General features: G+C 41.7%; 2 protein-coding genes across 2 annotated transcripts in view; one reads left to right on the forward strand and one right to left on the reverse strand.

Annotated features, from left to right (window-relative positions):
- The window catches only part of LOC108258936 (radixin), a 42130-nt gene extending 33329 nt beyond the window's left edge, over positions 1 to 8801 (forward strand). The window contains exons 10-15 of the mRNA XM_017457970.3: position 1; positions 1595 to 1725; positions 3325 to 3485; positions 3624 to 3716; positions 5795 to 6022; positions 6117 to 8801. The exon at position 1 is cut by the window's left edge and continues 163 nt beyond it. Of these exons, the coding sequence (XP_017313459.1) occupies position 1; positions 1595 to 1725; positions 3325 to 3485; positions 3624 to 3716; positions 5795 to 6022; positions 6117 to 6281 (779 nt within the window). The 3' untranslated portion in view covers positions 6282 to 8801. The remainder of the gene's footprint in view (positions 2 to 1594; positions 1726 to 3324; positions 3486 to 3623; positions 3717 to 5794; positions 6023 to 6116) is intronic.
- A 73-nt stretch (positions 8802 to 8874) lies between these two features.
- LOC108259022 (probable ribonuclease ZC3H12C) overlaps positions 8875 to 24152 on the reverse strand; it is a 31976-nt gene continuing 16698 nt past the window's right edge. The window contains exons 2-6 of the mRNA XM_017458135.3: positions 22796 to 23603; positions 16226 to 16365; positions 15659 to 15893; positions 13554 to 13660; positions 8875 to 13290 (exon numbers count right to left, since the gene is read on the reverse strand). Of these exons, the coding sequence (XP_017313624.1) occupies positions 11894 to 13290; positions 13554 to 13660; positions 15659 to 15893; positions 16226 to 16365; positions 22796 to 23505 (2589 nt within the window). The 5' untranslated portion in view covers positions 23506 to 23603 and the 3' untranslated portion in view covers positions 8875 to 11893. The remainder of the gene's footprint in view (positions 13291 to 13553; positions 13661 to 15658; positions 15894 to 16225; positions 16366 to 22795; positions 23604 to 24152) is intronic.

Genomic DNA, 24152 nt, shown 5'->3' on the forward strand with positions numbered 1-24152 from the left:
GGTACGTGCAACCGGAATTGAGCTTACACCCCGTCTTGTCTGGGTTTTCCGTGTAAATCGGGGATGTTCAACAAAATTTGGTGACGTTCCAGTTACTTAAAATTGCATGGTCTTTATAAGATACTGACGTTACTAAACGCCAACAGCATGAACCTTTTTAATACGTCATAGCCATTAATGGTTAGTTTTCGGCTGGAAATAATGTTTGTTTGAAGTGGTTGTTTTATCACTTCACTAGCTTCCTGGACAGGTGGGAAGTAACTGCATAGGCTATGTCTTTGTACATTCATCTTTATACGTTTTGTTTTGGTCGGCACTTTTACAATTTTTAAATTTATATAAATACGCAAGGCATGTCTTCAGTTTGCAAGACAAGAGCGGGTATACAAAATAAAAAGGTCTGAAAGCTCTCCCCTGTCAGCGCTAATGTTTCTAGGACTGGAATCTTGTAAAGAAACAACATCTGTGTATTAGCCATTTCCTTCCCATTTCTGTTTAATTACTGTTTCGTCCAGTAGAGGGCAACATCCATTTTATGTTTGCCCACATGAGCTGTACAATACCGTTAGCATTTAATTTATTTAGCAGACACTTATCACAAGATTTATAGTACAGGAAATTCAAAACGGCAACTTCACAAGAACTAGCACGTTCCCGTGTTCTGTCAGCTTTGATTTTATCTTCCGTCAAATACTTTGAACAGATAATGTGATGTAAATGGATAGAATTACAAAATACGAATAGGAGACTCAATATTCCTTTATACCCGTGCATCTGTACTGGGATCTCGTGGGCACGGACAACGAAAAAGATCCACGTTTCATGCGGGAACGTTTCATTACTTTCAAATCAAATGTATTATTTATTATGTGGGTGAGAGAGCGATCAGATATGAAGCTCAAGTAAAGACTGCGGTCATTAACGGGAGCATGCGGCGCTGCTTTGTAACTGCCTGGTCAGGGCCACGGTTGTTTATATTAGGTTACTATTAGGGGTGTTTTACATTTTGGAAAATAATACCAGCTAACTTCATTAGAAAATATTGTAGGAAAGGCACAAACCTATATTTTAAATATTGTAGGAAAGTGGGGGGGATAATGCACTTGACCCAAGTCATTAGGTATTTTTATTATTCAGAATTAGTTTAGATCTCGGTATCTTTCACAATAACGTGTACATTGGGAACTGGTGCATTACTGTAAAAACATCTTTACTAATTAACTCCAGAATATTACTTAATATATTACATTTTTTTTACTGCCATGTTATACATTTCTTGTACTGGTAACAAAAGCGAATAGCTTTTTTTAAAATTGTTTTTTTATTTTTAGATGATGGCAAAAAAACCCATGTTTTATTACAATCATAATCTAAGTAGCGTCATATACCAGCTCTTAACACTGGCGCAAGGTGGCAGTGTCGAACTTCCTTACGCACTTGAAATATTCTCAAAATATTAAGCTAATTCTTTAGAAACTAAACCGAAAGCATTTTTTGTGCTCTTTAGGAAATGAATCACAACTAACCATCCTGTCTTGTTTTTTTTTTTTTTTAAATAGTGTTATTTTCACTTTGTGTTTCTTCTCGTTTTAAGGGCTCAGCTTGAAAACGAAAAGAAGAAGCGTGAGCTTGCAGAAAAGGAGAAGGAAAGAATAGAGCGTGAGAAGGATGAGCTGATCGAGCGACTGCGACAGATTGAAGAGCAAACGGCGAGAGCACAGAGAGGTAGAAGAGCATAATGAACGAAGCCTCTGCAGTGATATGTGCTCATCCGGGCATGATGGAATCATCACAATCCCCATATTCACAACGTTTATAGAGCAAAAAGTCTGTCTAATTAGGCGTTAAATCAGAGTTTCCCACTGCTCAGTTGAGCTGAAGGAATCTCTCCGGTGAGAAGTGAAACCGTAGTAAAGCGAAGTGAATCTTTAAGATCGTAGCACAAGCACAGTCACACTGACCTCCTGCTGGAGGAAATGTAAAATCGCCACAAACCTTCAGACATGACGGCGCAGTGCTCTCGTCTGTCATGTGTTTGTTAGGTACTCTGAGAAGCAGATTACCCAAATTCAATGTGTAGATCATGTATACACTCACCATCCACTTTAACAGGAACACCTGTACACCTGCTCATTTATGCAGTTATCCAAGAAGCCAATCGTGCTTAAAATGAGCACAGGCTCATCAAAACCGGTCTTTTTCCAGTCTTCAGCGGTCCAGTTTGGGTGAGCCTGTGCCCATGATTCTTGCCTGTGCCTCAGGTTTTTGTTCTTGGCTGACAGGAACGGCCGCTGACGTGGTCTTCTGCTGTTGTAGCCCATCCGCCGCAAGGTTTGATGTGTTATGCATGCGGAGATGATTGTTTGTGTTACTGTAGGCTTCCTGTCAGCTCGACTCGGTCGACTCCGATCTCTTCCGTCATATCCCCTCCCCCTCGCACCATTCTGTGATCCCAGATCAGCGATTTCCGAAATACTCAAACCAGCCCATCAAACCCCCCCCCCCAATTCTGATGTGAACCTTATCTGAAGCACTTGAACCATATCTACATTATTTTATTCATTGTGCTGCTACCTCACGATTGGCTGAGTGGATGTACAGGTGTTCCTAATAAAATGGACAGTGAGTGTATACCGCTGTGCTGGATCTCATCGTGCACTTGATAAAGCGCTGCTGTTGGAAATTCATGAATATAGTCTGAGTATAGTTTATAGATTCTGAATATATTCGTTGATCATTAATAGTGCTTTTTCACCAGGTGGTACAGTCCGGTTCGGCGCGGCGAGTTCATTTCTGTCACTAAGCGAGCTTGCTGAATTTGGTTACTCGGGAATGATATGAATCAAGCTGGGATGAAAGGGTGGAGCCGAAAAAAGCAGAGCAGAAAGTAGTCAAATTGAAGGCATTGGAAGCTTTAATGTTTCTGGAGGGAGAGGATTTTCTGTGCGTCAGATGTTATTTTACTCTCGTTAAAATAATGTGCTTCTTTTTTTTTCTTGGAGTTAATCGGCAACCCCATAATGTTAGTTTTGTTTTCTTTTATTTGCTCATTTATTTTATTTATTTACCAGATTGCTTGTTGTTATTAAACTTTTACATCTCTTAAGCGTGGTCATAGGAAATCAGTTGGGCCAAATTCCAAATGGCATCTTTTTCACTTCGTTTGCTTCCGTTCAGTGGAAAGTGTCACATCTCCTGATGCAATTCATGCAAGTAACTGTGAGGTTGACTCAAATATCATTTTATGGGTTTTGATTTGCACAGGTTTCAAAGTTTGGTCATTGAGATCATTCCAAACGGATTGTTTATTCATATTGTGTGCAGAGCTGGAAGAACAGACACGTCGGGCTCTAGAACTGGACCAAGAAAGGCAGAGGGCAAGAGAAGAGGCTGAGAGACTGGAGAGAGATAAACTGGCAGCCGAGGAGGCCCGAGCAGCGCTGGCCAAACAAGCAGCAGATCAGATGAAGAACCAGGAACAACTGGTACGTCACGTGTACTATCCAGTCAAGGCATTTGAGTGACGGCAGTAGCTTAGAAAATCAACGAATGCTAAAATCTAGCTTATAAAGAACCTGTGTGTTGCACGTTAAGTGTGTGAGCTCTGCCCTGTTGTGTTCCAGGCTGCAGAACTGGGTGAGTTCACCGCCAAAATCGCCCTGCTGGAGGAGGCCAAGAGAAAAAAGGAAGAGGAGGCAAATGAATGGCAGCACAAAGTAATGCACCTCGCCTCGCCTCGCCTCACTTCACACACACGTACACGAGTATAGATGGTGTGCCAACCCTAAGTGCGTATTTTCCAGTCACTGCACATTCTGAAGTATTTTATTCCTCTTATACCTCATCAATTTACCAATTTCATTCATTAATTAACAACATTGCATTTTCTATCCGTTTATAGCTGCACTTCATTGTGGAATGTCTGTAAAACAAGTTCATCCTTAGATCACTTGCATTGTTACAGCTGTAAACAGTTATTCCCTCATCAGCTTTGTTTTGATTTTTTAAACTGAGAAACCGGAAAGCATAAAGTCCTCCGACTCTCCCGCGGATGAAAACGTCCCGACCGTTATAAAGCACGAACAGTGGGAAATCCTTCCATAAATGTCGAACTTATAGAAAATTCTCCAGTTATACATGTTTCTTTGTTTAAATTAGTTTATTATTAGACTTAAGTTGCAAATCCCTGTGAATTAGCCGTTACTGTAGAAGCGATGACGAATCTGAACGGACGTATCGATTTAAATCTGTCATTTGAATTAGTTCGTCATATAGAATATGAATCGCGCACCTTCTGACCAATCAGGTTTGAGAATTCAGCAGTGCTGCAGTGTAAGCAGTATTAACCACTACATCATTAAAATACACTGAAGGTTGTTTTCGTGTGCGTGTCCTAGATTCACAGATATGTATTAGGTCTTTATCTCCGTCGTCAGTTCTTGTGATTTAGACTCTAGGCACGTTTCCTGGTTTTAATTTGGATTTGACTCGGTATGTTTGTGTCTGTTTTGGTCAGACGAATGTAATCTCAGAAGAATCCGACTCCCTGTGATCACACGGTGAAGTGTACAGAATTACGGCGTCACTTCATATCATAGTCGGCGCTTTCAAAAGCCTAGCGGAGCGGCCCGATGCGACGTCAAGTGACGTGGCGTGTTGCGTATCGACCGTGGTGTTTGATCCCACGTCCTAAGAGATTGGAGTTGTTCCTCTTGATGCTTAGTGGGAGCTCTTCTGCGGTTTCCATGTTACATGGAGAAGACACTGAATCCTGCATGAATAAAGCCGAACAGTGTCTCGGATGTCAAACTACACACCCGTTGAGCTGAAAAAAGACGTGACGAGTCGCAGTGACCTATTTATTAGCGTTAGGCGATGTAGGTATGATGCAGGAGTGTTGCTTTTTAATGCCGCAGCGTAACGAACGACATGAAATCAACCCTGCTCTAAACGGAAGCCACTTCCCTCGTTTCCCTTTTGAATCCAGACCGTATACGAGACGCCGTATTGGACACTCGAGTCTGAACGATGAAGAGCCTCCAGCGTGTGATTCCTGTAAAACGAGAATGATCGTTATCATATCTTAAACGGACTGTACTGCTCTTGACAACACTAGACAACGCTTTTATTCTGAAAGTGCTTATTTAGGAGTCTTCCAAAATGTTTCACCAAGGGGAGGAAAAAAAACCTAGAATTCTCATCAAATATTAATTTGAAGGACTTTACCTGGCTGCTGTTGTCTGCACTGTTGGAACGTTGTAAGACTGTTCAGAATTTTACAAAGCATCCTGTTTTACCTACCTTGACCTTACCATGAAAATAGCCGTCGACGCCACATGGCATTAAAAGAAGAATAAAAAAATAATGCCCCCCCAACACACACACAAAAATATGACCCCCCCCCCCCCCCCCCCCCCAAAAAAAAATGACCTTGTCTATGGTCATTTATGGTCATAAACCAATCTCGGCTAAATCCTAAGCTAGCTCACGTTGCCTGTTAGATTCCTATTCCCTAATCTCTAGACCTCATGTAAGGCATTCAGTATTTCTCCATTGTTTCAGTACATTTCTCTAAACAAGTCATTAAAAAACATTTAAGCTGTTGTATAGCAGTGTTGAACAGGATGTGCTGCCTTTCTCTTTCGAAAAATGCTCAAGTAGAGGTGATTGTACAAGCAATTTAAAAAAAAATAAAAAATCTTAAGTATGATATGTGTATATATGAGTATGTAATGAGAGTATCTAATAATAGTCTGTTGATCTAATCATAATTCCATGCTTGTGTTCTCCCCAGGCTATTTCAGCTCAGGAGGATCTGGAGAAGACCAAAGAAGAGCTGAAGACCGTGATGACCGTGGCAGTACCAGCAGGCAGCTCGGCAGAGAACGAGCACGATGAGCACGACGAGAGCAGCGCCGAGGCCAGCGCCGAGCTCTCCAACGACGGCGTGGCGCATCCACACACCGAGGAAGACCGTCTCACCGAAGCCCAGAAAAACGACCGTGTCAAGAAGCAGCTCCAAGTGAGTCCATCCCGGCGCATACAGTTCCTACTATCTGGAGTCTTCATCACTTTATACAGTGTTTGTAAACACGCTGCTGTCATAATCCTCACAGGCCCTGAGCTCAGAGTTGGCGCAGGCCCGGGACGACTCGAAGAAGACGCAGAACGACATGCTGCATGCGGAGAATGTCAAGGCCGGCCGCGACAAGTACAAGACGCTGCGCCAGATCCGGCAGGGAAACACCAAGCAGCGAATCGATGAGTTCGAGTCCATGTGAGGAGCGCTGACCCCTGAACCCTGACCCCGCCCCACCCCGCCCACTTTCCAGCCCCACTCTCAAAGCTGCAGCCCTGATGCCTTGGCAGCTGGCTTATAAGCACAGCTTTCATTCTTTGGGTTTTTTTTTTTTTTTTTTCTTCACCAGCCCATCCCACCATATGACCTTTAACCCATGGCGCTTGATATAATTCTACTCTGCAGAGAGGCTAGAGGGACGTGGTCGCCACCTTCCCCTCACGCTTTGCCAAAGCTCTCATCGTCAGCCAATCAGGCTGCTTGTTTTCAAGCTCCTCCCACTCGATTCATCCATTTAGGAGCAAGCTATGTATCATATCTTTATGAACATTTCAAATATTTTTTTTTCTTTAAATGATAGAGATACTAAAATGGAAATGTCATTTTATATATATATATATATATATATATATATATATATATATATATATATATATATATATATATATATATATATAAGGAAATGGCAAAAAGATCAAAATTTATCGAAATGGCCATTCATTCTTTGTGTTCATTTAGAGTTCGCCCGCTTTATACACTTTATTCGCCGTCTTGATTTACAACGAGCTCAAAGTATCTAATAAGTTTCTTTAGTTCCTCACCCGTTCTATTAACACGCTGCTCTTAATTTCTGCTGTTAGCAAGTTTCGACATCGCACGGCGGGTCTCGTTTGGGATTTTCACCTCCACATAAAACTCCCCTGCCCCCCCCAGCAAGCACATGAAGATAATCTCATAACGAGTGCAAAAACAAACCTGTTAAATATCGAATAATTCAGTAAGAATCAAATAACCAAAACTACGGATCACCAAAGGGAAGCTGTTGTCTGTGTCTGCCTGGTGTGAAAGATTCGAACGGGGAAAAGTCGTTTAAGATGACGAGCGCTGGTTTGCGAGTGGAATGGGAGTCGGCGTAAGCCGTGTCGGGACGTTTCAGAGTCTGGTGTCTGTTTTTCTTTTTGTTCCGTCCTCAGACTCGCAGTGTTTCATGTCCAGTCTCCATACGGATGGTTTTCCCTGCCTGCCGGCTCACAAAGGCCCTGTCAGATAGGCAGACAGAGCAGCTGCTTCAGTGTGGAAGATGAAGTGTGTGCAGATCTGTCTACCTCTCTGTGTGTGTGTGTGTGTGTGTGTGTGTGTGTGAGAGAGAGAGAGAGAGAGAATAGCGAAAGCCTTTCTGGCCGGGGAGCATATGAAAACATCAGTCCTGGCATCAGGACAGCTCTCTACCTCATTAATGTAAAGCGTGGAGACTGAATTGTCAAACACTGAGTGTGCTGAGAGACAGGAAAGACCGGTGAGAAGGTTTTCTGCTCTCGGTGTAGCGTTAATGTCATCTCGCTGTGTGTGTGTGTGTGTGTGTGTTAGTCTCAGTATGAATTCAGAGCTCAGTATTATGTCCAGATCCAGATTAAGTAGTGTCGTTCACCACCTTCACCACGTGACCTGTAGACCTAACGACGTCCGATACCAAAGCCGTCCCGACGCGGAAACTGTGCCGAGTTCAGAGTAGCACATCGCCGTGGTCACGCGTAGCAGACTCGAACCCGTGATCGTCTTCGTTTCCTCCTCCTTTTACTTCACAAGACACGGTTTTGCGCGTATTTGATTATAAAAGATGATTTGGAAGGGTGCGAGTTTCTCGTGTTTTTCCTCTCTGTGCTTTCTTGCAGTGAGATTAAAGCAAATGAAGACCGGTAGGAAGTTTTATACATCGAAGACGATCCATCTCCCGCGTTATTCCTAGAGTCATTCATGTAGTTCTACTTCTACTTCCTTGACCGTATCTGTTACATGCTCATCTTGTGTCAAGAGAGAGCAGACCACTAAAACATTTCCTGTTCACTTTTCCGCCACGTCTACACCAACCCTTTATACAATGTTCTAAAATAATTACTTGATTTCAAAATGAAGGAGTATTTAGTGTAATAATCTGGATTTTTTTTTTTTCTTCATTTTATATCTTTCAATGTGAATTGTTTAATTTTACACTAGTGAAGGCAGAAAAGGTCAAGAAGCACTTGTTTTGGTGGTTGAGACACTAAAAGTTCAAACAAACCCAGCATCTTGGTGTCCAGGAATTGCCATAGAAGAGAAAATTCTGTGCTTCCAAAAAGAAAATAATTTTTTTTATTGCTTTATAAATTCGAACCACCGGAGTTAGCACACTAGCTTTCACTGAAGGGGGAAGGGTTGCTACCTTAATGCCACGATGGTGTAACGTTGTTGCTTTGAGTTATTGTTATTTTTTTTGTTTTGTTTGGAGTCAGGTGGATTTTGGCCTGCTGGCATTGGAGTGATTTTGGGAGAAAAACAACCAGAGCAAAGCTGCCACTGCTGCTTCTGGAACCAGCTGTCATGTTTGCAGTTTGTTTGTTTGTTTTTCGTTCCCCCCTTTTTATGTTTATATAGCTTTCTGTTACATAGAAATCACAGTCGAGCTTTGTCCATGATTACATATGTTTAAAAAATAATAATAATAATAATAAAGATGAAATATGTATCTTTTGCTCCTTTCATTTTCTTTGTTTGGACTGTGAATGAAAAGTTAAAAAAAAAAAAAAAACAAACAAACCTGAAACTTGATGATGGTATTTTTATTTCAATAAAAATACACATTTGGAAACTCCAGGTTCTGCAGCAACAACAAAGTTCAGACCACTTATTTTCCTGTCATAAATCGTTAAAAATCCCGGACTATTTCCCCCCTCTCCAACAGTATAACTTCATCCGTTTTTTTAAAAAAAAAAAGAATCTGAAAGACTATCTTGCTTTGGACCAACGAATGCACTATGGATCATCGGGTCTTCTGAATCCTAGCGCTGACTACTTCACTGTTCACTTTGGTCCTTGAGCGTAAAGCCTACATCTCATGAATCAATGAGTAATTACTGAACCTTCCGATACATCTACGTGGAAAGGCGTTCGGCTTTAGTCTTCTCCCTGTGCGAGTCGTTCCGCGGATCGGGATGCGCATCACGGGAAACTGGTTTTGCAATTAGCCTGTATACGTTTCCACAACAAGCTTTAGCAAAGCTCTGAGAGACTTGATGGACAAGGCGTAACATTAACTCACAGCAAGTCCACAGAAGCTTTGATTACAGCATAGCACAATGAGAGAGAAAAAAACACCAAAAAAAACAACAACTTTTATATATATATATTTATATATGAAAACTGGTGCCACTTTACTGAAGACGTCCATAATGTCGTGTGTTTGAGTGAAAACTGTCCGCTGCATGCTTGGGTAATAACAGTAGTAATTATTCTGCAAATACACTGGCGTTAAGGACGTCCCGCAGTAAGGCCGGCCCTGAAAACTCGTAAGCTGAACATGGTTCAGATTATTCAGATGTGTCTTAAGCACAATGCCGTGTAGAGGCATTTACTCTATGCCCACGCCACTGCCAACGATGGCACATGGTGCCACCTGGCTCGAGGGAAGGCTCTTCATTTTCAAAACAAAGGTGCTCCTAACAAATATTTCAGGCAGCATTTTACCCCCAAAGAGCCCAGCCCTCTTGAAATGCATCGGATAATATTTTCAGGTAAAACACGAGGTCTGTGTGATCAATTTTTGTTTTGTTCCACAGGCAAATACGGAAAATGTGTGTGTGTTTTTTTTTGTTTTTTTTGTGTTTTTTTTAGTTTACAAGTCTTCCAGAAGCATCATGGCCTAATAACCAATCATATGGTTCAGCAAGCATCCGCTCGCTACCATATGAGTACAATCATTATAATAATAAAGCTTTTGGAAAACCACTTAGAACCATATCAGCAGAAAACAAATTAAAACCTAATAATACATAGAATTAATCATTTTGCCTCATAAAATTGTAAAATAAAAAACTTCATTCCCCCAAAACCCATTCTTTTTAATTCTAGGTATAGACCATAAATAACCCTTTGCTTCCAAATAAAATAAATAAATAAAATAATTAGTAAATATCTTCATGGTAATACCCTCTATCCTTTTTAAAAGATGCATTTGATGCTCTTTTTAGCCCACCAAAAAAAAACAAAAAAAAAACAACAAATGAAGGAAAGGCTTCAACCTTCGTCCTTGAAGTAATGATAAAATGTTGCCAAAAATATCTTAAATTACACAAGTACTACATATTGTACATAACTTTGTGAATATATTTTATCCATAGATTAATATGTATATAAATGTCTTTTTTTTTTTCCTTTTTTTTTTTCCTTTTTTTTTTTTAAAGTTTAAAAAAAAGATACAATTTGTATCAACGAGGACAGGTATTCTCTGGCTACCACGGGACACGTCAGTAACACACACAAACGTCTCATTGGAAGTTCTCGAACGTGCGACTCTCGATCTTCTCACCCAATCAGGTTTTCCCTCGTTACTGCTTGTACAGCACCGGGATGAAGATGACGAGTGACTGTAGCGTGCCACTCGATATGTGAGGCCAGAGACATCCCTTACTAAAACTAAGGTACGAAGACAGACTGGTGGCGTCTGTCTCACCTACACTACACCTGTGGCTATGGACCACGGCGAAAGTTTCCCAAAAAGTGCTGAGTCAAGGTTACTTCTAAAAACCACGCCCCTTTTGGGAAACTCTGCCACTGAATCTATTAACACTGGTAATATGATGCAATTTGATGGTTGATGAGATTTTCCACCCAAGCTCTCAGTCATGATCACACATCCACACATGAATAAAACGTCTCAAAGCAACAAAGCTTAAACGATTCCTGTAAGAAATAAACGATGATAATTTAACACAACCTTACTACTAAAAGAAAGCGCAGTGAGTACTGGGCCAGCTACTGGTGCGCGTCCCCAAAGACCCAATGATTCTTGATTCAAAAATTGGTTATGGGGAAAGCAATTTTGAGAAACTAAATAAAAACAAAACATCAAATTTCAAGTGAGAGTAGGCATTATATCACAAGGATTATGAAAGGCCAGATATTGTGGGAATGTATTTCAACTGACTTTAAATTAAAAAATTTTATAGTAAACAGGGTCCTGCCCTTTGCTCGCTCTTTATTTGGTCATTTTTTCCCCCACGTGAGCCCAATTTCTGCATCAGCGACAACCACCTGATCTCAGTATGCAGTTCAATCCTACAAATCATCTGGCCTTCCATCAGTTCTTGTTTGATTGACATAAGCTATCAACTTTACATTTGATAAACAGCAATGTAAAAGTGCCTTGTGAATCAGTACATGCTCACCTGAACCAAATGGTCAACATAAAGCAAAATCTTGCTGGAAATATATATATATAGACTAAAATAAATAATGTCACACTCATTTCCACATTCACACTTCAGGTAGACAAATTGCTACTAGCAGTTATGGCTCCACTGCTGGGGGGGGAAAAAAAAAACCTCAACTTGACAGACTTCAAACTGAGTCAAGTAAGAAATCCGAGTAAGACATGGCTCGTCCTCACAACGAGCATGTTTACAGGTTTCCATCAAAACCTTGTAAAAACCTCCAAATGGAAGCACTGTATGACCAATCAAGGCCTGGACAATCCCTTGTAGATGCCTCTGTAATCCTCAGGAAAAACAAGTTAATTGAACTCAATATATTTGCTACACTTCCAATCGTTTGCAAGAGTTGTTAGTATCCAGCCTGGCTCTTTTCAGCCAAGATAGCGGCTGCCAGCTGTTGGGCATCGGTAACGTGAGGATAACGGCCCATGACCAGGCGCACAAGCTCAGTGGGAAAGATGTTGCACAGGTTGACAAACACTTTCTCACGCGATTCCTGGTAGCGACCGAGGACAGGTGGTTCCTGGTGCTGGTGGGGATTATGGGATGGATGAGGAGGCGAAGGATGAAGAGGAGTTTGTCCCCAAGGCACCCGCCATGCTTGCTGCCTGTTTTCTGGGAGGCTCTGAAAGGTGAATGGCTCATAGCAGGGCTGCTGATAGTATGGCTCCCAGCTAGCCAGCCTCTCCTGGTCTGTGAAGGGCTTCCTGGCCAAAAGGGGTGAACGCTCATAGAGCCTGGAGTCAGACACGCTGTCAAGACGTGTGGATGCCAGTCCGCGACTCAGTGGGGAACTCTGAGGAGGGTACTCTCCAGGACAACTGGATCTTGCACCGATCATCTGGTGCTGAACTTGTGGGCTAATGTATGACACTGAGTGCTTGAAGTGGGGCTCCGGAGACTGGTCGTCTTGTGTGAAGCTGAGTCCGCGGGCCATCCCGTGGTGGTACCCTGGGTGAGTCGAAGGGACTGGGGAGAGCACACGGCTCTGGTGGTGGTGGTTGGGTGGTGGAGGCAGGAACATGGGCAGCGGGTACTGCCTGCGGTGGTGGTGGAGGTGGTGGTAATGATGACACTTGAGCCCATCGTCCAACAGTGAGTCAGGCGAGCTCATGCAGGAGCGCTCACCAGGAGGCACCGTGCCATACGAATCAGAGCTGGCGCTGCCCTCGCTGCTGCAGTCAGATGCCACGGAACTGAGCCGTGCATCCATATCAGAAAGGAAAGGTCGCTCTGGGCTCCTTTGGGTGGACAAGCTGAGGCCAGAGTAGCCACGAACAAGGGAGTAGTAGCTGAGGTCCGGAGACTCACAGGTGGGGTAGGAGTCTGTCTGAGGGAAAGCTGGCACTGCGTGACTTTTGGAAAAGCATGTCAGCTGTTCTCTCTGGTCTTGTGTGTGAGTGTGGCAGGAAGGGGGCCCACCTGGTGCAGGGGGTAGGGTCAAGCTGCTGTTCTGGGGGTCTGCTTTGGTTTTGGAGCTCAGCTTGTCCTCCACGTCACCGTATGAAAGGGTGCGGACACTGGGGTCCGACTGCCGCTTTGAGTGTGAACGCTTTCCGTCACCGGTTTTATCATTACGAGAGCCTCCAGGAACACTGTGGCTTTTCACAAGGCCGGACTCATTTGTGCCTTTGGCTGCAGAGGTCTTGGCACTAGCACGCAGCTCGTCGGCTACGGCGCGCTGGGGCTGGGTGCCACGCTCTGGGTGGTAGAATTTGCACTTGTGACCATAAGTGCACTTCTTTCCTAAAGGAGCCAACAACACATGCATTTATCACTGCTTTCCCAAGAATGCAAATGGCAATAATGGGTATAATGAATGCAAGCTAATGGGTCCCTTTTAACAGGGATTTTCCTCCACTGAAAATTTTAAATGTGTATATAAATCTGAAACATTTAATGTATCCAACACATGCACTGGTATAAAACTGATATTTAAATTGGATCTAGTTTACAACAGGAGACTGTATGGCAGGGTTTAGCTGAAGAACAGAGGGATAAGTATCTACCATATGGACAAGGCTGTTTTTTGTGTTCTGGGATGATAGGCCTTTTTCTCAGGAAGTTCTCAAGGCTGGGGCCATGCCGACCAAGGGGATCATCAGGAGGCATGAACCTGAAGGACAGAGTTTTTAATTAGATAGCTACCTTTACATAATAGATATCTCAAACTGTTACCATTAACATGATTTAAAACTCATGGGCCCCTTATTAATCACTGTTGCATAGAACTGAGTGCAGATTTGAGCACACTAAATGAAATACAACTGAGTCTGTGTTGATTCAAGAGAAGTACAGCATCAAAACAAACCAGGCCAATTCATTTTTATTAATGCAAACTGAAGACATTTGGGTTTTAGATCGAAAGATGAATATGAGAATTTCAGCTTTTATTTCCTGGTATCATATGTAGATGTGTTAAACGACATAAAAATAATAGAACTGTGACTGACAGCTGTTTCTTGTTACCCAGGTGTGTCCTGTTAGACTGATTGCTTAAACAATAAATAGCTCTGAACATCTACTCTTGCTTTTAGCCTTCAGTTTCATGCTATTTGTTAAAAAGGATAAGCCAACATGAAGATCAGAGGGCTGTCTATGGGAGCTCTCTAAGCAAGCCTTTCTGAAGTTGAGAAAAGTGGGAAAATCAGTCAGAGGCATTGCACAAACATTGGGCATAGCCAATACAATAATTTGGAATGTCCGAAAAAGAAAGAAACCACTGATATAATAACAACCAGACGTGGAACAGGTCAGACACAAAAAAAACAGAAGCTGATGACAAACATGGTGAGAGCTGTGAAGCACAACCCAAAAACAACAGTCAGTGACATCAATAACGTACACAGGGCAGGGGTGAAGATATCCCAATCCATATAGAAGCCATATCACAAGATGCGAGCCACTCATCAGCAGTAAGAATCAGAAAGCCAGACTGGCTTTTACAAAGAAATACACGGATGAGCCACAAAAGTTCTGGAACCAAGATTAACTTCCACCAAAAGTGACGGAAAGGCCAAAGTGAGGATAAAGATGAACATGGTGGAGGTAGTGTCATGGCTTGGGCTTGCGTGGCTGCTTCTGGAACAGGCTCACTAATCTTTATTGATGATGTAACTCATGATGGTAGCACCAATTACAGGTGGAACTTTATCATGCAAAAAGACAATAAAATAAAAAATAAAAAAACACTGCCAATGACTTTATCAGGGGGAAAAGTGGAAGCTTTTAGACTGGCCAAGTCAATCACTAGACTGTAACCCAGTTGAGCAGCATTACACCACCTGAAGAGAAGACTGAAGGGAGAAACCCCCCAAAATGAAAAACAACTGAAAGAGGCTGAGGTAAAAGCAACACAAAAGAAGAAACCAACAGTTTGGTGATGTCAATGAGTCGCCTGCTCGATGCAGTTATAGCAAGCAAGCGATATGCAAGCAAATATTTAATTTAGTTTAGTGTTATTTACTTTAATTTACTTCAAGACTTATCTGTTCCTATACTTTTGCTCACCTAAAAATTGGGTGGTTTGATACAAAATGTTGTATCTATGTTTTATGTTGCTTAACACGTCTAGATGTAAATACCAGGAAATAAAAGCTGAAACCTAAACTCTCGTCTCATATCCATCTTTAGATCCCAGACCCAAGTGTCTTTGGTGTATAGCACAAACAATTGAATTGCCGTTCCAATAGTTTCGGAGAGGACTGTACAAGAAATAAAACGGAGCTTGCCACGGCTCCAGATCCATAATCTTAACTAAGTGTAGCTACACAGTACAGTACGTATGATGTTCCCATGTATGCAGTTACAATCATTAATGTTATCTGATATTTTTATTACTACTTACAGGTCTACTACTCTACGTACTATTTACTCCAAATTAATGGTTATGTGGGCAATTGTTTTGATTATTTAACTGCAAATCAAACATTTTTCAGGTTATTAAAAATGTTCCCTAACCCTAAGTTAAATCGTACAGATACACCAAAGTTGAAATAAGGGACTAATAGTGGTAGTTTTAATCGAATCTTTGATAAATAATGTAACAATGATTATAGGCAGGTATAAAAACTACCAAAGCCCATAGGAATAATATAATAGCCGGAAGACTCACTTATCATTGACAAACGAGTACATGAGAAGTCGTTCGTCAATAAACTTCTTCCACTCTGGTTTTTCCACGGCCAAATCCCTGTAGTTGTCATTGGAGACAATGATGCCATCCGATTCGTAAGCCAACTTGACGATGAACCGGTCATCGTAGCACACCACCCTACGCCCCTGGACCCGGCGAGAGGGTGTGAAGACCAGGATCTTGTCCTTCTCCAGTCGCCTCAGGATCTCTTGATCTGAAGGAATAGAAATAAAACCAACTTTTAAGGTTTCGAAGAGAATCTAATGCTGAGACTGTATAGAGGTATAACTTAACCAAGGCATAATGTTATACTTACATTAGCAAAGCCTAAAATCTGCATCTCTGGACAATGCCGATTAGCTACAAATAAACTAAGAGCATCCAAATTATTAGAGAGCATGATTGCCCAGATTCTAGCGAAGTTGATTTCCTGTAATTAACTAATTAATTAAATAAAAGACCAACGTGTTCTGGACCGCCGCTTTCCAAGAGAAGCATGACTAAATAGAAATGAGGGTACACAGAACAGGTGTGAGGTGGACTTGCCTGTGATGAGAGCGTCAGGTCGGGACTGCTCTTTTCTCCACGCTGGTACGAATACTGTGATGTCTTTGTGGCCACGTTCAAGGAACCAGTCCACTGCAAGCTGTATACCTTGGCAAGAAAACACCTCCTTGTTGCCATGGCTGCAACATTAAAGAGAGAGAGTGCGTGTGAGAGAGATAATACATGAAGTGCATCTCTTTATGTATGGAAAAAGATACATTGCCAAAAGTTATAACGGTGTATTTTGTACACTTTTTGAGAGAGACAAGCAAAAATGATTGTAAAATTGCCGTTTTTCCACAAGTTCTTTTTTTTTTTATGCCTTTTTGTGACAAATATATAATACTCTGGCATGACAATAGACTTAGATATTTGGACATGGAAGGATGAAAAACTGTTAACAATAGTATTCATGTCAATTAGTTCCCCACCCATCAAAAAAAACAAACAAAAAACAACCAAACAGTCTGAATCCAGGCGCAAATAATACAGAAGTTCAAGTTTAGCATGCTCTAGCCATCATATAGGAATGTACATAGATGTTGAGAAACTGATTAAGCAATACCAGGAAATTCAGTTTCAGCAGTTTTCACTTCATTCCTGTTGAGAAATCACTTCAAAAAATTTATTCCTCTTAGTGATGTGTTTCACTAGCATTTAGAGGTCAGTGTCCCTAAAACCACTCTGTCTAGACACGTTGCGGTTTTGCTGTTCAGCTAAGGACAGCCACACGGACAAGTACAATGCTAAAAATCCAACTTCACTGTTGTAAATGGTTAATTCCTCTCCAACGGCTGATTCTGATTATAGCGGTTAGAGTTCGGTCAAAATTTGTCAAAATTGCGCAATTTCACAATTTTCCATTCAGCAGAGACGTTTTCAGTACTTTCCTAAAATGGTTTGGGGATTTTTTAAATTTATTTATTTTTTTGCATATTGAGCTCAGTTATATATACACTGAAAAGTTTCAACCTATACCATATGGCCAAAAGTGTGTGTACAACTGACCATCACAGCCATGTGTGTGTTTTAAACATCCTATTCCAGATTTATTCCACCTTTGCTCTTACAATAACCTCCACTCTTCTGGGAAGACTTTCCACTAGATTTTGGCATGTGGCTGTGAAGAGTTGCTCATTCAAGCAGAAGAGCATTAGTGAGGTCAGGCACTAATGTTGGGTGAGGAGGCCTAGCGTGCAGTCAGCGTTCCCGTTCATCCCAAAGGTGTTCAGGGCGGGTTGAGATCAGGGCTCGTGTCACTCGAGTTCTTCCACACCAACCTTGCAAACCATGTCTTTATGGACCACTCTTTGTGCACAGGGACACTGTCATGCTGGAGCAGATTTGAGCCTCTTAGTTCCAGTGAAGGGAAAGACATTTTAGACAATTGTGTGCTGCCAACTTTGTGACAAGAGGTTGTGGAAGAACCAAATGCGGGTGTGAAGGTTGGGTGTCCACATACTTTTGGCTGTGCAGTGTTATCAGGCCTGATTTAAGTGCTAATTGAACTACTTACAGTGCATCCGGAAAGTATTCACAGCGCTTCAATTTTTCCACATTTTGTTATGTTAAAGCCTTATTCCAAAATGGATTCAATACCCCATAATGACAACGTGAAAGAAGTTTGTTTGAAATCTTTGCAAATTTATTAAAAATAAAAAACAAAAAAAGGCACATGTACATAAGTATTCCCAGCCTTTGCCATGACAATCAATATTGAGCTCAGGTGCATCCTGTTTCCACTGATGTTTCTACAACTCGATTGGAGTCCACCTGTGGTAAATTCAGTTGATTGGACATGATTTGGAAAAGCACACACCTGTCTATATAAGGTCCCACAGTTAACAATGCATGTCAGAGCACAAACCAAGCCATGAAGTCTGGAATTGCCTGTAGACCTCCGAGACAGGATTGTATCGAGACACAGATCTGGGGAAGGGTACAGAAACTTTTCTGCAGCATTGAAGGTCCCAATGAGCACAGTGGCTTCCATCATCCGTAAATGGAATCAGTTTGGAACCACCAGGACTCTTCCTAGAGCTGGCAGCCTGGCCAAACTGAGAGATCGGGGTAGAAGGGCCTTAGTCAGGGAGGTGACCAAAAACCCGATGGTCACTCTGACAGAGCTCCAGCGTGTCTCTGTGGAGATAAAAGAACCTTCCAGAAGAACAACCATCTCTGCAGCACTCCACCAATCAGGCCTGTATGGTAGAGTGGCCAGACAGAAGCCACTCCTCAGTAAAAGGCACATGACAGCCCACCTGGAGTCTGCCAAAAGGCACCTGAAGGACTCTCAGACCATGACAAAGATTGAACTCTTTGGCCTGAATGGCAAGCGTCATGTCTGGAGGAAACCAGGCACCAGTCATCACCTGACCAATACCATCCCTACAGTGAAGCATGGTGGTGGAAGCATCATGCTGTGGGGATGTTTTTCAGCAGCAGGAACTAGGAGACTAGTCAGGATCGAGGGAAAGATGAATGCAGCAATGTACAGAGACATCTGTGATGAAAACCTGCTCCAGAGCGCTCTGGACCTCAGACTGGGGCGAAGGTTCATCTTGCAACAGGACAACGACCCTAAGCACACAGCCAAGATAACAAAGGACTGGCTACAGGACAACTCTGTGAATGTCCTTGAGTGGCCCAGCCAGAGCCCAGACTTGAACCCGATTGAACATCTCTGGAGAGATCTGAAAATGGCTGTGCACCAACGCTCCCCATCCAACCTGATGGAGCTTGAGAGGTCCTGCAAAGAAGAATGGGAGAAACTTCCCAAAAATAGGTGTGCCAAGCTTGTAGCATCATTCTCAAAAAGACTTGAGGCTGTAATTGGTGCCAAAGCTGCTTCAACAAAGTACTGAGCAAAGGCTGTGATTACTTGTGCTTTTTTTGTTTTTTATTTTTAATAAATTTGCAAAGATTTCAAACAAACTTTCACGTTGTCATTATGGGGTATTGTTTGTAGAATTTTGAGGAAAATAATGAATTGAATCCATTTTGGAATAAGGCTGTAACAAAAAATGTGGAAAAAGGGAAGTGCTGTGAATACTTTCTGGATACACCGTATGTCCAGAACCTGCATGCTAGGCTAGCTACACAAGTAAATTAACCAATGTTATTGGTGAAATCCCACTTTTATCTTGGGGATTTTTATTTGGGGTAAATGTGTGGAGCTGCTCCAAGGTTTTGGTTAGTAAGTTCCAAGGAAAATAAAAAAAAAAAAAAAAAATATATATATATATATATATATATATATATATATATATATATATATATATATATATATATATATATATATATATATATATATATATATATAATATTCTACCTTTTAGAGAGTTCTACCTTTTAAACTGAAATCCTTTTCTGCCAGCACTCAAATTTTTAGCTACAAACAACAATAAACATGGAACGGAACCATCAGCAAAACCGAGTGAAAGACATCTGGTCTGGGGACACGGTAACATTCAGTGTAGTCTACAGTATGTAAATGTGAATTAACTTGGCACAGGAGCAGGACTTGTGAGCACCTGAAGAGGAAACGCGATACAGTAGATCCGTATGGTGGGTTTTGTGGTATAAATGATAAAATCGTGAACAACAGAATATGAGGATAAAAGATAAACAAGGTTCATGCACCATCACACACTTAACTCTGCGGTCTCAGTAAACAACGGTGGGTTTCCTGCTGCTCTGGAGAGCGAGCTAGCACGTGCTCATTTATTTGTATTTACTTCCAACCGCTCAGCAATGCAAACTAGCAGAGCACACCTGCGCTTTCCGTTAAGACTTTAACGGAAACAGGTCTTGTCACCTCGCAATTGAAAAGGAAATATAGGCATGTGCATCTTTTTTGGGCTATTTTTAATCAACCTTCATTGTCATTAACATGCAAGGTGGTCTCACGGGGGGTTGAAGTAACAAGTTGTTTGATAAGGCAGTGAAACAACGTGTGAAAGACTCAGTTCTTCATTAGAAATGTAATTTGATACCTTTGGGTTTATGTTTTATGCTTTTTTTTTTTTTTTTTTTATGTAGATGTAATGGGGCGATACCCTACAGAAGAGACTTTTAATTGACTTTTTTTGTGTGAATTGAAATCAGTTAAGCCAAGAGCTTTTCTTTTGTTTACAGAATAGTCAGGACTGTATTCGAAAAACAAAATAAATCTACTCGTGCATCCCCTAATTCTCACATGGAAACATCAAGTAAGCGCTAGTTAGCGTCTGCGGTTGAAATGACTGATTCACTGCATATTTGTACTGCAAACGTGTAAATCCTGAGCAAAAATAATTGCTATTTAGTATAAAACTTTAATCATATTAAGATGCAAAAGTACAGTGCGTCCTCTCAAAGTTAAAAAGAATCCAGCAATAGTAATAGCTATTTAAACAATTAGTCATGGCCATGTTTCTGTTATGCTCATAAACCACTTGATAAACACACTCTATGCATAATGATAACTTGCCCCAATCATTCATTTTATACATTTATTTGTCATTTGTTAAGTCATGGGGAATTAAATATCCAGTACACTGTTCTTGTGTTTGTTTGTTTGTTTGTTTTTTTAGAACAAATCTGTTCCTAATCTGTTTTAAAATTCCCAGCTTTGTGACGTTGTTTCTCCACTTTTTCTTCTGTAGACTCGTTGAGTCACTGTGTGCATGAGGTTATGTGGTACAAGGTACACTGGGGGAAATATAAGTATCGAAGGTGTCAACATTTTTTTCAGTAAGCGTATTTACAGTGCGGCTATTCACGTGAAATTTTCACCAGACTTTGGTATTAACTCAGGAAATCCAAACATTAAAGTCCATAAATGATTTTATGTGTAATAAAGTGGAATGACACAGGAAAAAAAATATTGAAGATGCTAACTGAAATGTATTTAATACTCAGTGGAGAAGCCTTTGTTTGTAATGACAGCTTCAAGACGCTTCCTGTATGAAGAAATTAATGGGCCGCAGTGTTCAGGTGTGATTTTGGCCCATTCTTCTAAACATATTGTCTTTAAATCATGTTCAGTTGGATTCGAGTCAGGTGATTGACTGGGCCGTTCTAACACCTTGATTTTTTTTCTCTGAAACCGAGTGAGTTTCCTTTACTGTATGCTTTGGATCGTTGTCCTGCTGGAAGCTCCACCCACGTCTCATCTTCATCATCCTGGTGGATGGCAGCAGATTCTTCTCAAGAATCTCCCGGTAAAGGGCTCCATTCATCATTCCTTCAATTATATGAAATCTGCCAGTACCATGCGATGAAAAACAGCCCCACACCATGATGTTTCCACCTCCAGACTTCACTGTTGGTGTAGTGTTTTTAGGATGATGCGCAGTGCCATTTCTTCTCCAAACACGGTGTGTAGTACGACAGGAAAACAGTTAAATTTTGCTCTCGTCTGACCAGACTGCATTCTCCCAGTATTTCATAGGCTTGAATGAGTTGTAGCAAACTTTACACGAGCTTCGACATCCCTTTTCTTTAGTAATGGAATCTTGCGTGGTGAGCGTGAGCAGTGGAGTGCATTGCCTATTGTTTTCTCTGTGACGATGGCACCTGCCGCCTCCAAGTGTTTCTGGAGCTCTTTCCGAGTGGTCCTTGGCTCTTGAGCTACTCTTCCGACAATTCTTCTGAATCCCTGGTCAGAAATATTGTGAGGAGCTCTTCTGCGTGGCTGGTTGATGACGGAGTGATGTTGCTTCCACGTGCAGATAATGGCCCCAATGGTGCTTACCGGTGGATTCAGAAGTTTTGAAAGACGTCTTTATCCAATTCCATCAATATGTTTTGCAACAATAAGGTTGTGAAGGTCTTGGGAGAGCTCTTTGCTTTTACCCATCATGAGATGTTTCTTGTGTGACACCCTGGTAATGAAAAGCCTTTTTATAGACCATCAGTTTACTAACCCAGCTGAAATTAATTTGCACAGATAGGGGGTATAATTACTTACAGATTTCAGCTGGTTCCTTGCCTTACCTTGCCTTGGAGAACTGCTTTTCCTTAGTGTGTTCAATACTTTTTTCCTGTGTCATTCCACTTTATTACACACAACTTTATTTATGGACTTTAATGTTGTGAATTCTTTATATTTCCAGATTTCTTGAGTTAGTACTGATGTCTGGTGAAAATTTCATGTGAACAGCTTCATTGGAAATATGTTTACAGAAAGAAATGTTGACGTGTTCAATACTTTTGAGAGAGAGAGAGAGAGAGAGAGAGAGAGCGAGCGCACTGAATCAGTGCTGTTCTTGAATCGAATTGCATTGAGAAATGGATTGGGATTTTAATATGATTTACTGCAAACATATTGTAGTCTGTAGCAATAACACAACAAATAAGAATGTTGCCAGATTATATCATGTATAACATGCATGGATAACAGACATGTACAATGTTGATATTATACCCAACAACCTGAAGTGCACCTGGAGCTTTATGATGTAAGGAAGAACCAGTACAAAAATAAGTGGGAGTAACCTGTTGGTATGATGTGTACTACAGTTCTTCAAAGATAAAGTATAACCATAAAATATAAGATGTGGGATTTTTGCATTTTTTGATGCTCACCTCATGGCTACATTGCTTCCATCCACAACTATGGGGCGTAGGTTATCCTTGTCATCCAGGATTGACTGTGCTGGCGATTCAGAGCATCGCAAATCGGTCGAGTCTGAGAAGCTACATGCTGAAGACGACGATGACCCGGAAGACGCTAAAGACAAAGAAGTGGAAGTGGATGAAGTCGTCGCGCCACTGTCATTGTCTGACTTGCTTCCAAGTTTCACCAGCTCCCCTAGGATGTCATTGATTAGCGCGTCTGACCCGAGCTTGCTTAATACCAATTGGACCAAGTCCTCAGCATAACCTAGCTTTAGAGCGAACTCCAACTTGGTCTGGTACTCCCTTAGAGAATTTTCAGTGTTTGGATTATCCTGCGTCACTTCCGGCAGCCCTGGGGAATCCAGATCCAGACATGGAGAGCGGCAAAGTGGCGGATGTACAGCTCGAGCTGATCTGTCGCTTGGAGCAAGAGTACAGCCCTGCTCCACCTCGCCATCAGATCCACAGCTGTCCTCAGAGTCACCCCGGGACGAAGAAGGACATCTCCCAGAGCTGGGTGCTCCTTCCTCGCTGGTGTCCAATGAGCCCCTGTCCATTCTGGAAAGGGCATCTGCACCGACCTGCCGGTCTACAGCCTTCACATGGAGATAGTCCGGATCCAGCCCCAGGTCGAGGATGTGGCCTGCTCCATCATCCAGATGGTCCTTCAGGCCCATGAAGCTGTCATGGACATTCAGCGCCGTGCTGCCTGTGACCTCTTCTGACCTCTGGACCAACTGTTACTCACCCCTTAAACTGCTCTTGTCATGTGAACCTGGAGGGACAAAAGAGATCACACTTAAAAACAAACGACAACTATGAACAACAAAGACACAGTTGGTCTAATGCTCACTCCTAGAGGTCTATAGTCCTTGATCTGGCTGATAAATGTCTTCAGAAGCATTTAAAACAAAGCTAGATCAGGGTTAGAAGTAAATGAGTTCTCTAAGCAGCACCTTCTGAAGCTTCAGGTTATAGATGAATATAAATGACTAATACTGAGGCTACTGTTTGTTCAGCGATATAAATCAGGAAACTGACATTTAAATGAATTAGACTTTATGTAAACAATCAAATCTAGATTTATTTGGCATTTCAATGTTTAACCCGACAGGAAAGTGTAAATCATACTTTCAGCTATTCGGAAAATGCTATAATGTATACACGGCTGCTATTCAGTTTAGAATTTGTGTTGATTGTGGAAAGATAGCAGAAGGAAACAGAGATAACCGGGTCACTTTACATAGGCAGAAGCACATTCCCAGTTTTAATAAGATGTAGCTGAATTTGAAGGGGGTTGGGGAAGGGGCACAAGCCAAACAAA

This window comes from Ictalurus punctatus, chromosome 26, assembly GCF_001660625.3.
Source record: "Ictalurus punctatus breed USDA103 chromosome 26, Coco_2.0, whole genome shotgun sequence".
NCBI lineage: Eukaryota > Metazoa > Chordata > Actinopteri > Siluriformes > Ictaluridae > Ictalurus > Ictalurus punctatus.